At 46.3% G+C, this 13,185-nt stretch overlaps 1 protein-coding gene across 1 annotated transcript in view; it reads left to right on the forward strand.

Annotated features, from left to right (window-relative positions):
- Nucleotides 1-13,185, forward strand: part of LOC119384118 (receptor-type tyrosine-protein phosphatase R) — a 106,361-nt gene that overhangs the window by 27,204 nt on the left and 65,972 nt on the right. The window contains exon 5 of the mRNA XM_049413058.1: nucleotides 2,131-2,336. Coding sequence (XP_049269015.1) covers nucleotides 2,131-2,336 — 206 coding nt within the window. The remainder of the gene's footprint in view (nucleotides 1-2,130; nucleotides 2,337-13,185) is intronic.

The following is a 13,185-nucleotide window of genomic DNA, read 5'->3' on the forward strand; positions in this document are numbered from 1 at the left end:
ACAGATGCGTTGCCTTCACGGACGAAACCAGCTCGCCATTGACGCGCCCGTATGCGGCCAGGAACAAAGTGTGCATCACGAACCCTTTCATGATAAATGCGTGCGTACGATACAGCAACAGTACAGCTTAGTTGGTGATGTGCTGCACACAAGTATAAAGGATCGGCTTCACACGGCAGCAAATGCTGCGTATCGGCGGAGATTCGGCGATTCGCAGCGTTTGTGTGTATGCATCGTTTACATGCGCACACGCATCGGGGAAAGCCGGACGAGTCGTCTGCTCTTCTGCCGCAGTCTTTGTGTTCTGCGTCATCGTTTCCAAATGCTCCATGCGAGAGAGCCGTAATCTATCCCGCGCTTTGCTGGTATCAGTGGCGCCCATCACGTGATGCAAACTTTTAAATGGCGGTTGACACGTAGTTAAGCGGGGTTCGCGGCAGGTACCGAATGTATTTGCGAAAGCCTGGGCGCGCACCAAAACGCCTGATAATTGTACTGGGAGGCATTAAAGCTTTTTCGGACGTGGCTGTAGCAATTTGACTGCTTGAGTGGAGTAAAAAAGCATGAATTTGTTTTTTTGGACTGCCCGATTTTTCGGACGATTTCGCGGTCCCTAGGAAGTCCGAAAAATCGGACGTTGACTGTACTACGAGGTTTCTGGACCACTATTTCAACAATCAACGTCGACTTAATATTTGCTTTTAGTGTCCCTTTAACACATGTAAGAATTTTTGTTTCCTTGTGCCGCACAGTTCCCATGAAAAAGGTACACAAACCCTGAAAATGTTGTTTTGAGAAAAACGCAGAGACAATGTAGAAGTACAACCACATTTCCTGTCGACGTGTCAAAGAAAAAGGACCAAAAATTATTTTTGAAACAGGGAGTACTTAAGTGTGATAAATTTTCTGAAGGATAAAGATATTCTCTATCAGATGATTGCAAAATTTCAAAATCGAGTTTTGTGACCAAACAAAGTCTCACCCCGCCTGAAGAGTTTGACACACGATCAACGAAGGCCAGACCATCTCGTTGCTTTCTCAGTCAACATGCGATTGTTAGTGCGTGCAGTTTGTCCACTTTGTAGGTGGGTGTTAAGTTTTATTTGCAACTGCTGGTAAGATAAAGGTGTAGATGTTTAATAACATTTGCTGGCAGGCTAGTGATGCATAGTTCATGGGTAACAAAAACAGCACAAACCAGACGATTAACACAAGGAAGACACGGTACAGAGAGGTTACTTGAAGTCAGCACTCTGTCCCGTTTCTTCCTTGTGTTAATCGTCTGGTTTGTGCTGTTTTTTTACCCATGAACTAAGTAGATGTTTAGCTAGAAGTGGCAGAGGCGGAAGATATAGTCGGATGCAGACAAGCAAAAAGTATGAATTGACTGAATTTATGCAGTGGAGCAGTTTGAATTAAGTGGCTTTAAAATACATTGAAAACATAAAAACGGCAGGAAGTGGAAGATGGAAGCTTGCGATGAAAAAATCCGTAAACAGGGGGTGGGTGCTCGAGCCGACGTTTCGACAAGTGGACTCGTCTTCTTCAAGGCTGGAACTTCAAGGCTGGAAGTTCCAGCCTTGAAGAAGACAAGTCCACTTGTCGAAACGTCGGCTCGAGCACCCACCCCCTGTTTACGGATTTTTTCATTGAAAACATAGCAATTTAATAGTTGTTTGAATTATCGAGTCTACTGTGCCTGGCTCTGCCAAGTCCAGCAATCGATGATGACAGTAGGGCCTTGGTAGTGCCACGGTGCCCATTTTGCTGCCTCATTGCTGGTTTCCAGAACTTGAGCGGCTTCTGATTCCCCCACCACACCTTGTGGCCGCTTGTGCCAATTGTGGCCCACCAGCACTTGGGAACGCTTGCTCTTACTGGTTTGCGTTCAAGTTCACTATTTTTCATGTTTCACTTCCTATGGTCATGTTATCTTTAAACTTACGAGCAAGAGGCAGTCTGAGGACTTTCTCAGCTCTGCCTGCACTGTTGATCACAGCAGTGTTGTTGTAACAACAAGTGTGAGATTTGACTGCATGACAGCTTGCTCATGTTTACTGCAGTATAGTATGTGGCTGATGAAAGTGTTTGTTTAGGCACCAGACCACTAGATATTGGGAACCTGTGCAGATGAACACAGCCGGGTGCGACTGCGTCATGGTGTGGAGGAGGAGTACATCAATGCCAACTACCTGAGTGGCTATGGGGGCAAGCCTCGTGCCTACATCGCCACTCAAGGACCCCTGGCCCACACGGTGGCGGACTTCTGGGCCATGGTGTGGCAGGAGCGGGCCCCAGCCATTGTCATGATCACCAACCTGGTGGAGGATGCCAAGGTGCGCTAGTCTTTGCCAGTGTAGTGAACGCAAGGCAGTTCGCTTAAGATGCCGTGCGGCCACTATTAAAGGGGCCCTGCAACAAAGTAACCATCAAATGGCATACCTGCCAACTCTCACGAATTGTCCGGGAGACTCCCGAATTTGGACCTAATCTCCCGATTGTACGAATGTCATCTCGAATCTCCCGAGAAGTGGCCACCACAGCAGAGGCGGGTTTTTTTCTCTCTATTTTTTTAAATCATGCCCGTACGTCAGCCTTTCCTGCTGTGGCGGTGCTGCGGAAGAGCACTCGCCACCACACTTCTATTTCATTGTAACCATATCGTAGAGTACAGCTGAGTACATTCTAGGCACTGCGCATCTGGGCGAAGGCTGGCCGCGAGAAGCGCTCGCCACCGTACCGAAAGAAGGCGAGGTAAAAGGTACGGTCTCAACGGAAAAAGATTGCCAAATGTGAATGGCGGCCGGAGCCGTGGCGCTGCACGAGCGCTCCGATAACGAGACGGCGAGACTGTCTAGCACATTCCATTTAAATTTTCCAAAGGAGGGGTGGCCGGCAGACTGGCGGTAAGTAAGCGGCCCCCATTGTGCTTTGCACTCTCGATATCGGCGTGCTTGGGAGAAACAGCGCCGAGTGTTGCAATCTTGCCGCTCTGGCCACTGTTCAGTTCATTTGCGGCAATCGTTTCCGTTCAGCCTAGCCAGAACTTTTACGTCTCCTTCTTGGCCACCGCATTTTGTACGCTACGCCGTCTGCCGTGGGGGTTGCGTGTTTCCAGAGTTCAGTTAGAAGGTCGATGACGGCATCAAAATCAAAGAAGTGCTTGCAAGTGTTTCTAGACTCATACACAGCTGAGTTTCCGTGGTTTGTGACATCGCGGAAAGGTGACAAGTACGGATACTGTACCACGTGTGTCTGTGAAGTGCCAGATGCCTTCACAAATAAAGAAGTTCGGTTCAAGCAGCTCAAAACAAACATCCTTACCATTTTCTGATCTCAATCTCTAGTCTCAGTAATTTACGCTATGGAAGAAGACCCCCCCCCCCCTCCGCTGCGGTCTCCCGAATTTTCATGTTGTGAGGTTGGCAGGTATGAAATGGCTTCATTAAGGGAGTTTATTGCCCCATGAATCGACTGCTACAAAAATTTTTTTGAATCTGTCAAGTACGAGCGGAGTTAGAGATTTTGTCGCACGCTGTAATTGCTTCCTCTCTTCTCTTGTCCCGACAAGCATTCTGGAAGCTAAGCAGGGAGAGATGGCCTGGGGGGAAAGAAGTTATGTCACGCGCACGTCATGACCTTGAGGTGTTGTCCTTTTTTTTCTTCGAACATGCGGTTTACTTTCAGTGTGATCGCGAGTGCGCGCGCAGGCACGGGCCAGCCTCTGTAACTATGCAGCTCACGATGCTCAAATTGGCCAATGGCCGTGAATTTGGGTGTATGGCGCAGTCATTTGGGTATATGGCATCATTTGTAGAAAGAAGAGGGAACGATTTCTAGCTGACCTTAATAATTAATTGTAATTTCCAGGCTACGTGCTGCGCTGTAATGTTTGTTTCGCTCACGTGTTCTCGGGAGCCTCGACTACCGATCGGCAGTGTTTTCTGTCTATGCTGAAAAAATGTTGCAGGCCCCCTTTAACATTTGCATCAACTCTGGACTAGACAGCAACTTTCACTGCTTATACAGTGGAACCCACTTACAGCAATACTGGTTTTAATGATATGTTGGACACTACAATGAGCAGCTGTGGTGCAATCAACTTTTGTATGTGTTCTGCGGTGAAATAAACCGCTTTCTTTCCAATGCCACAGTTGTGACAATTAAACCTTCCTTCCGAGTGTCTACATGGAATTGAAAAGAAAGGCCCAGAATGCCAATGTGTGGCATACATTCATAGAATGGAGACAGCTTTCCAGCCATCTCCACACCTCGAACATCACATACCCATCACCCCGTTGATCTCGGATGGACTGTGCCATGTAAAAGATCCGATCATGCCTTGTGAGCCAGGGAAAAGTAGAGCTGGGAAGGATGTGTATCGCTCTACTTCACGTGCAGTTATGGCGGGGAAAAGGACAGATGTGCAGAGTTCTTCAATCGTATGAGTTGCAGAACTCCCCATAGGCTCCGTCGATGAAAATCCAGACATGCCATGGACCAAAACTGATCAAGTCGGCTGGTTGTATCGCCACCTGTTCTTAAAAATACTGTGGCACTTTTGTGTGCTGCGTTGCACAGCTCACATGGGATGCCGCATTCATGAAGCGAGCACTGTGTTTACACATGCAGCTAACATTTTGCATTTTGCAGCAATAGAACCTTTCTGAGAAGTACTTCTCCTAGTTCTTGCTGCGGCAACTCTTGTGATGACAGTGCAGACTGCAGCGATTGTGGCGTTGAGGTGTGCTTTCTTTCATCACTCCCAAGTGGCGTGTCAGGTTGTCATTCTCCTCAAATTTGACAGCTCCGGATTTCAGAACAGTTTCACAACTGGTATGATTGAACAACTCTGGGACACGTGTGGTTTGGGGGAGTGCTCTATCTTGCAGGTAGTCTGCAGTAGATGGACAAGCCAAGGTAGTGGATTGGAGCTTTTGAACCGGCCGCCAGCACATAAGTTCTGAAGGAAAAAATTGTAGCGCAAAGCAACACACGGACAGACAGAGAGGACGGGACTGGCGCTATCCCGTCCTCTCTGTCTGTCCGTGTGTTGCTTTGCGCTACAATTTTTTCCTTCAGAAGTCATGAACCAACTAGCCCAACAAAACGTTTTGCTAAGCACATAAGTGCATGCACTTTGGCGGCTATGGCCTGTAGCAGGTGAGGTTTCCTGTTAAAACAGCCAGTGCAATGCACTGTTGGGACAAGGATTGCCATTATACCGTATATTGCCGATTATAAGTTGACTCCGATTATAAGTCGACTCCCCAACTTGCAACCCCTTTTAGGGAAAAAAAAGTTTACTCCGAACACAGCCCCATGCTGCAGCCATAGCTCACCACTAAGTTTTTCAGAAGAGGGAGTGATGCAAAGAAACATTTATTTGCCCGTGAAACATTGCTTACGACTCGTCGTCGCTTGAGAGAAGGACGCAGTCACGGTCACTGCCATCGTGTGAGCCACTGCTGCTGCTCGCCATTGGAAGGGGTGCCGGTGGTACTGAGATGCCGCATGTGGAAAACGCCGCGCGGACCATGTCGGTTGGCAGTCGAACCGCCTCCTCAACGGCAGGGTATCATCCAGACTTCGGTCCGCGAGAGGAACGGCGTGTAGCAGCGCATGCAAAGATTTTGGTCCTTTGTTTTCTCCATTCCCTCACGCACTTTTCTGACACATCCAACTTGTGCCCTGCTTCAACGTTGTTTTCCGAGTCTGCGTAGAGGATCGCTTGCCGCTTGAAAGCAGCGCTGTACTGTTGCCGGCGTAGCGGCGGCATCTTGGTGTCCGTTTGGCAGCATCACAAATCGCGCACACCACTGCTCACAAGCGAAGCGAAATGCAGAAATGGCGAACAGGCGTGAGTGCAAAAAGACGCAAAGATGCTTGTGGGCGCATGTGACTGGTCATGTGGTTTAGTTCGGCGCGAGGTGTTGTTGCCAGCCCACACGGCGCTGCCAGCTTTTCTGTGGAACGCTGATGGTTTGTCAACGAATTATTTCTATTGTATGAAAACAAAACTGCAGGGCGCATTGCAAGATAAATTCCTCTTTTTTTCATAGAGCATCGTTCACCCTCTATCAAAGGTTTGAAATGCTGCTTTCGAGACCGTGTTTCCCAAGCAATTCACATTAATGCCGTGCGGCGATGATTTTTAAACGCGCTCCGTAGTTTCGCCCCTTTAACCTCGCGTTGTTTCGCTATCATTTCGCGATCGTCGTGGTAGATCGCAAAAATATCCGGCTCCGGAAGCGGCACGCATGCGTTGGGAGATAGCAGTTGCTGCGACTCCGCTGCCTCTGCGGCTGATGTTATCACTGCGTCGAATAGCAGGGAATCCGAGGACGACGAACTTTCATCGGATCCCACAGATAAGTCGACTTTACGATTCCGCGTATAGGTCGACTCCGATTATAGGTCGACCCCCGAACTTTGGAAGGTCGTTTTATGAAAAAAACGTCGACTTATAATCGGCAATATACGGTAGTAAGAACAGTTCTCCGTATCCCTCTTTTTACCCCCCCTGCAACCCAGTTGGAATATTCACAGTATATTGTTATACAGTATAACCTCGTCACAACGGATCTGCTTACAACAGATGTTCGACTCATCATCATCATCAGCAGCAGCCTGTTAACGCCCACTGCAGGGCAAAGGCCACTCCCATGTTCCGCCAATCAACCCGGTCCTGTGCTTTCTGTTGCCACGTTATACCTACAAACTTCTTAATCTCATCTACCCACCTATTTTTATGTCTCCCCCTCATGCGTTTGCCATCTCTTGGAATCCAGTCAGTTACCCTTAATGACCACCGGTTATCCTGCCGACGTGCTGCGTGCCCGGCCCATATCCATTTCTTCTTCTTGATTTCAACTATGATGTCCTTAACCCCCGTTTGTTCCCTGACCCACTCTGCTCTCTTCCTGTCTCTTAAGGTTACACCTATCATTTTCCTTTCCATCGCTCGCTGCGTCATCCTCAATTTAAGTTGAACCCTCTTTGTAAGTCTCCAGGTTTCTGCTCCGTAGGTAAGTACCGGTAAGATGCAGCTGTTATATACCTTCCTCTTGAGGGATAGTGGTAGATTACCATTCATGATTTGATAATGCTTGCCGAATGAGCCCCATCCCATCCTTATTCTTCTAGTTATTTCACTCTCATGGTTCGGCTCCGCGGTTACTACCTGTCCTAAGTAGACGTACTCCTTTACAACTTCCAGTGTCTCACCACCTTTTTATTTATTTATTTTTTTATTTATTTAACAATACTGTAGGTCTTCTGCAGACCCATACAGGAAGCGGGCATACATCATCACAGGTAACCAATTAGATACAAAGTTCAGGAAATACAATATTTTGAGGGACGATACGCACAACAGCGAAACACTTGAAAAACTACGCATGAGAAACAATATATACTATGTACAAAAGATTACAATGCACCACTGCAAAACACGTTTTTCGTTATCGCAACAACAAGAACAGCAAGATGTAACTATACTGGCTCTGTTAACTGCTCCACAAAAGAACAAAATTCATCAATATTTGTAATATTAACAGCTTCACCTGGTAGCGCGTTCCAAGCGGTGACAGCGCGAGGGAAAAAGGAATATTTAAACACATTGCTATGGGCACTGAAGGGCCGTATACATTTATCATGGTTCGTCCTACTAGAACGGCGGCCAGGCGGATGAATGTAGTCGTCTTTACAGATTTTAAGGTGACCGTGAAAAAGGAGATAAAAAAACTTCATGGAAGCAACATGACGCCGGCTAGACAGAGTTGCTAGGTGCGCTTGATGACGCATGTCCGTTGCACTGTCGCGCCAGGAGTATTTTGAGTATATAAACCTCAGGGCCCTGTTCTGCAATTTTTCAAGTTTTTCGCGAAGATAGTTTTGATGAGGGTCCCACACTATACATCCGTATTCTAGAATGGGCCTGACCAGGGTTTTGTAGGCGGTTAGTTTAACTGCTGAAGGTGCTTTGCTCAATTTTCTACGCAGAAATCCAAGTTGTTTAACCCTTTGAGGGTCGAATTTTTTCGCGAAATCCAGTCCAAAAATGTGTAATTTTTTTATTGCTGAAATAAGTTCTCCAGACGATTCTATTTAAGAAAAAAATTGTCTAAAATTTTTTTTCGTGACCGTAAAGTGACAAAAAAATGAGTTTTGTTGTTACATACATATGGTTTATTCGTAGTAAAATCAAGCAGAATCCTAAAAAAAAAAAGCTTCACAGTTTTTTATGAATACAAATTCTGCATTGTATTAACATAGCTCACAGACATGCGAAAATAAGCGCACCAGAGTACATTTCCGGTTAAAAACGTTTGTGCTCTAACACTAGAAACTTTTCAGCGTGTGATAGTCTTTGAAGCATGGCTCGCCGCGTACGCGTTTCAGATGTCGCTCCTTGATCGTCATCGGAGTCTGAACTCGTCAAAAAATCCTCGTCTGACGAACTGAAATCCAATGAATCAGATTCTGATTCGGCACTTGGGGAATAGTCCGCATCGGAAGAATCGCTGCTCAACTCACCGGCAGCAGCGCAACCAGCGCGCGCTTCCATAGCGTAAGCGAACTGCGTCAGTGAGCGCACGGGAGAAACCTATGGTTGTGCGCCCGTCCGTAAAGAAAAACGAGTGAAAAAGCCACAGTAATACTTCGTCTTATCGCCAACAAGACGTAGTTAGTTTTCCGAGACCCCGAAACAGGACACGCAATCGCGGCGGCGTCGTTTGTGTAATTTAGCGCCGCACGGAAACAGATGTAATCGCGCGCCGGGGAGCAATAAACGAGCAAGTAACAAGCGGTCACCCTTTGAGAAACAAGCGGTCACCCTTTGAGAGATTAGAAACCAAACAGCCATCAGCTTTGCGGGCGCAAGAAGCGCAAACCACCCGAAGGACGAAACCGAAACCAGCCGGACCGCGTGCGCGCGTTCTGATGCGAGACTACAAGCCGCCGCGCCTCTTTGGAAAGCAAAAAAAAAGACGGAGAGACATTGGCGCATTAAAAAAATTACACGTAATCCCGAAGCGTGGCAGCACATTGCAAGCAAGAGAAATAGGAGAAGGCGCGCTTTTGAAACCAACCGCGCCGCGGGCGCTCTCGGTTGCGCAAGCGATAGCCGGCGCGCGGCGCGCCATTTTGCGAAGCATAAAAAAAGCAACAACGGAGAGACATCGGCGCATGAAAAAAATTCCACATATTCCCGAAGCATGGCAGCACATGCCAAGCAAGAGAAATGATCAAAAAAGGCGCGCGCTTTAAACCAGCTGCCCCGCGAACGCGCTCGGATGGGCAAGCTATACGCGGCGCGCAGTTTTGGGAAGCGAAAAAAAAATACAATGGAGAGACATCGGCGCATGAAAAAAATTCCACGTATTCCCGAAGTGTGGCAGCACAGGCCAAGCAAGAGAAATGATCGAGAAAGGCGCGCGTTTTAAAAATAAACGCTATGCCGTACATGTACGACGAAAACCCTTTGGTACCAGGAAGCTTCTGCCGTACATGTACGGCGAAAACCCTGAAGGGGTTAAATGCCTTGGTACATGTATTGGTAATGTGCTGTTCCCATTTTAAATCTTCCGAGAATGTGACGCCCAGATATTTTACTTTGTCAACTTTGCTAATATTGGAGCCATTAAGATTGTACACAAATGACAAAGGTCGTTTTTTCTTGGTTAGACTTATGAACGCGGTTTTAGACACATTTATTTCCATTCCCCACATCTCACACCATCGGGAAATGTTTTGTAAAGTAGAATTGAGTTTTAATTGGTCATCGGTACCGCGTATTGTAGTGTAAATAACGCAGTCATCTGCGAAAAGTCGCAATGTTACACCTGGTTCCGCACAAGAAGAGATGTCATTAACGTAAACAAGAAATAATGTTTGCCCCAAAACAGACCCTTGGGGTACACCGGAAAAAACACCGAGGCAGTCAGAGTCTACGTTGTTTAAAGTTACATACTGGGAGCGATTAGTTAAATAGGCCGAAATCCACGCAATTACTTTGCTATTAATCCCAAGAGATTCAAGCTTGGCTATTAATTTGGAATGAGGCACACGGTCGAAGGCTTTCGCAAAGTCTATGAATATTGCATCAGCCTGAAGTTTGGAGTCAATTATGCCAGCAAAGTCATGCGCTATTTCTGCAAGCTGTGTTACCGTGGAGAGACCCCTACGGAATCCGTGTTGCTTCGGGTACAGCATATTGTTAGATTCTAAGTAATTTACAATGGCTTTGTTGAGGATGTGCTCCATTAATTTACAACAGTAGGTCGTCAGCGATATGGGTCGATACGTGTCCACCAGAAATCTGTTACCACTTTTATGGATCGGAATTATTCTGGCGCGTAGCCAGTCTCTCGGAAGTGCGCCAGTTTTCAGTGAAAGCATAAATATTTTAAACAAAAAAGGAGCAAGCTGTTCTGCATAACGCCTAAGAAACGCATTTGGGATTTTATCTGGCCCCGGTGATTTCTTAACATCAAGTTGTAAAAGCAGGTTCAAGATACCTTGTTCGGTTATCTCGATTTCCGGCATGGCCGAGTCACGTTCAAAAAGCGGCCCTTGGACTGGGCATGCTTGGGTGAATACCGATTGGAAAAAGGAATTGAACGAGTTAACTATTGCGTGCGTATTTTCAGTAACGATGCCGTTGATTTCCATCTTTCGGATTGGACTGTCCGGCTTAGCTAGGTAACGCCAAAATTTCCTCGGTTGTGTTGTCAGTTGGTTAGGGTGTGTGAAAAAAAATAGGTCTTCGCTTCGCGCAACAGGCTTTTAAACTCTTGGTAGCACTGAGTAATTACAGCTGGATCGCATTTACGCTTCCGCATTCTTTTCAGCTTCCGTTTAATATGAATTATTTCTCGCGTTATCCAAGGAGTCTTTCGTTTTGTCCTCTTATGTTTCGTAGGAATGTAGGTTTCATCACAGTGAAAAATTGCTGCCTTGAATTTTAACCACAAGTTGTCAACATCATCGGAAGGTTCAGCGTCAAAATCGTCTAACTGCATTTCTAGGTAATCAATAATACTTTCATCGGCGGCTCTGGAGTAATCTTTAATAAATATATGTGAATTTTCATTGTCACTTTTTGCCGGGCTAAGATTGGGGAATTCAATTAAAACCATTTTATGGTCGGAGATTCCATCTTGCACCATAACTTGAGCATTTATTGAGCTAGAAATTAAAGCAAGATCTAAGATGTTGGAAGCAAGCCCTTGAATGCGTGTCGCTTGCGTTACGCATTGAGATAATGAGAAACTTAGCATAGTATCCAGAAGTTGCTCGCAGCTATTTGCCTCTCTATTGCTGGCGGTTAGGTTTTCCCAGACTATTCCTGCCAAGTTGAAGTCGCCAACAAGTACTAGCTTCGTTCGATCGTGCATTTTCGCGAGGAGATAGTTATGCAGTTCCGTAAGATAAGATTCAGGTGCTCCAGGTCGTCTGTATACTCCACCTATTAGTAGAGGTGTGGTTTGAAATGTTACAGTGCACCACAGACTCTCGTGGTTCAGTATACCATGTTCTTCCTGGAACGCTAAACCATCTTTTATAGCGATAGCCACTCCACCTCCGCGGCGGTCGCGGTCCTTGCGAAGTAGGCTATAGCCTTCTGATATTATTTCTGAATCATGAATACTGGGATGAAGCCACGTCTCGGTAATCACCAAAACATCAGGTGCAAAAGCCAGCAAGATCTCCTCTAGTTTGTCCGTTTTTTTCACTATACTTCTGGCATTGAAACACAACAAAGAAAACGACGGCGTGTTTGCTTGGCTTCATGTACTTGAGCTACTGCCTTCGTGGCCAGCAGTTTGGGAACGCGCCGGCTGCAGAGGTATCCTCTTTCCCACGTGCCTATCCCAAACGTAGAGCGTGTCATTTATTTTCAACTTATCGAAAAGAAGCACAACCCTATCGCCGCTGTCTCGGTTAGATTTTGAGGACTTCCATAATTTCCTGCGTGTTTCACGGACTGCAAGTGAAAAATCCTCGGAAATCGATATGTTCGTACCTTTCAACTTTGAACAGTTGCGCAGTATTGCCATCTTTTCAGCAAAGTCATAAAACCGCAGTATGACGGGACGATCCCGATCAGTTATTTTTTTGCCAGCACGATGAACGCGCTCCACCGTCTTCACTTCTTTCAGTAGATGGCTGAAGATTTCGTTTTCGACATATTTCCTCAAAGACCTATCGCAAAGCGCAGTTCTCTGCCAAGATTGTTCCACATTACTCTAGTTTTATGCATATTAATTTTCAGACCTACTCTTCTACTTTCCGTATCCAGTTCAGTAATCATGAGCTGTAATTCGTCTCCCGCGTTACTCATCAATGCGATGCCATCAGTGAATCGCAGGTTACTGAGATACTCTCCATTAACTCTTATCCCTAATTCTTCCCAATCTAGGGCCCTGAAAACCTTCTGTAAACACGCGGTGAATAACATTGGAGAGATGGTGTCACCCTGCCGTACGCCCTTCTTTATTGGGATTCTGTCGCTTTCTTTATGGAGGACTATAGTGGCTGTGGATCCACTGTAGATTTCTTCCATTATGTTTAATATAGGCTTCGACGATGCCCTGATTCCGCAGTGCCTGCATGACTGCTGATGTCTCCACCAAATCAAATGCCTGCTCGTAATCTATGAAGGCTATTTATAGGGGTTGGTTGTATTCCGCGCATTTCTCTATCACCTGATTGATAGTATGAATATGGTCTGTTGTTGAAAAGCCTGTACGAAATCCTGCCTGGTCCCTTGGTTGATTGAACTCTAATGTCGTATTAATTCTGTTAGCAATTACTTTTGTAAATAGCTTGTAGACAACGGACAGTAAGCTTATGGGCCTGTAATTTTTCAGGTCCTTGACGTCCCCTTTCTTATGGATCAAGATGATGTTGGCATTCTTCCAAGATTCTGGTATCCTCCCCGTCGAGAGACACTTCGTATACAGGGTGGCCAGTTTTTCTAACATAATCTCTCCACCGTCTTTCAACAGGTCTGATGTTACCTGATCCTCACCAGCTGCTTTGCCTCTTTGCATTCCCTTTAGGGCTTTCTTTACTTCTCCTGTCAATACTGGTGGGATGTCAGATTCCTCTGCGCTATTATTGCTTCTTACGTTGTCATCCTGACTGTCTCAGCTGCTGTACAGATCTCTGTAGAAC

Source organism: Rhipicephalus sanguineus, chromosome 2, assembly GCF_013339695.2.
Source record: "Rhipicephalus sanguineus isolate Rsan-2018 chromosome 2, BIME_Rsan_1.4, whole genome shotgun sequence".
NCBI classification, from domain to species: Eukaryota; Metazoa; Arthropoda; class Arachnida; order Ixodida; family Ixodidae; genus Rhipicephalus; species Rhipicephalus sanguineus.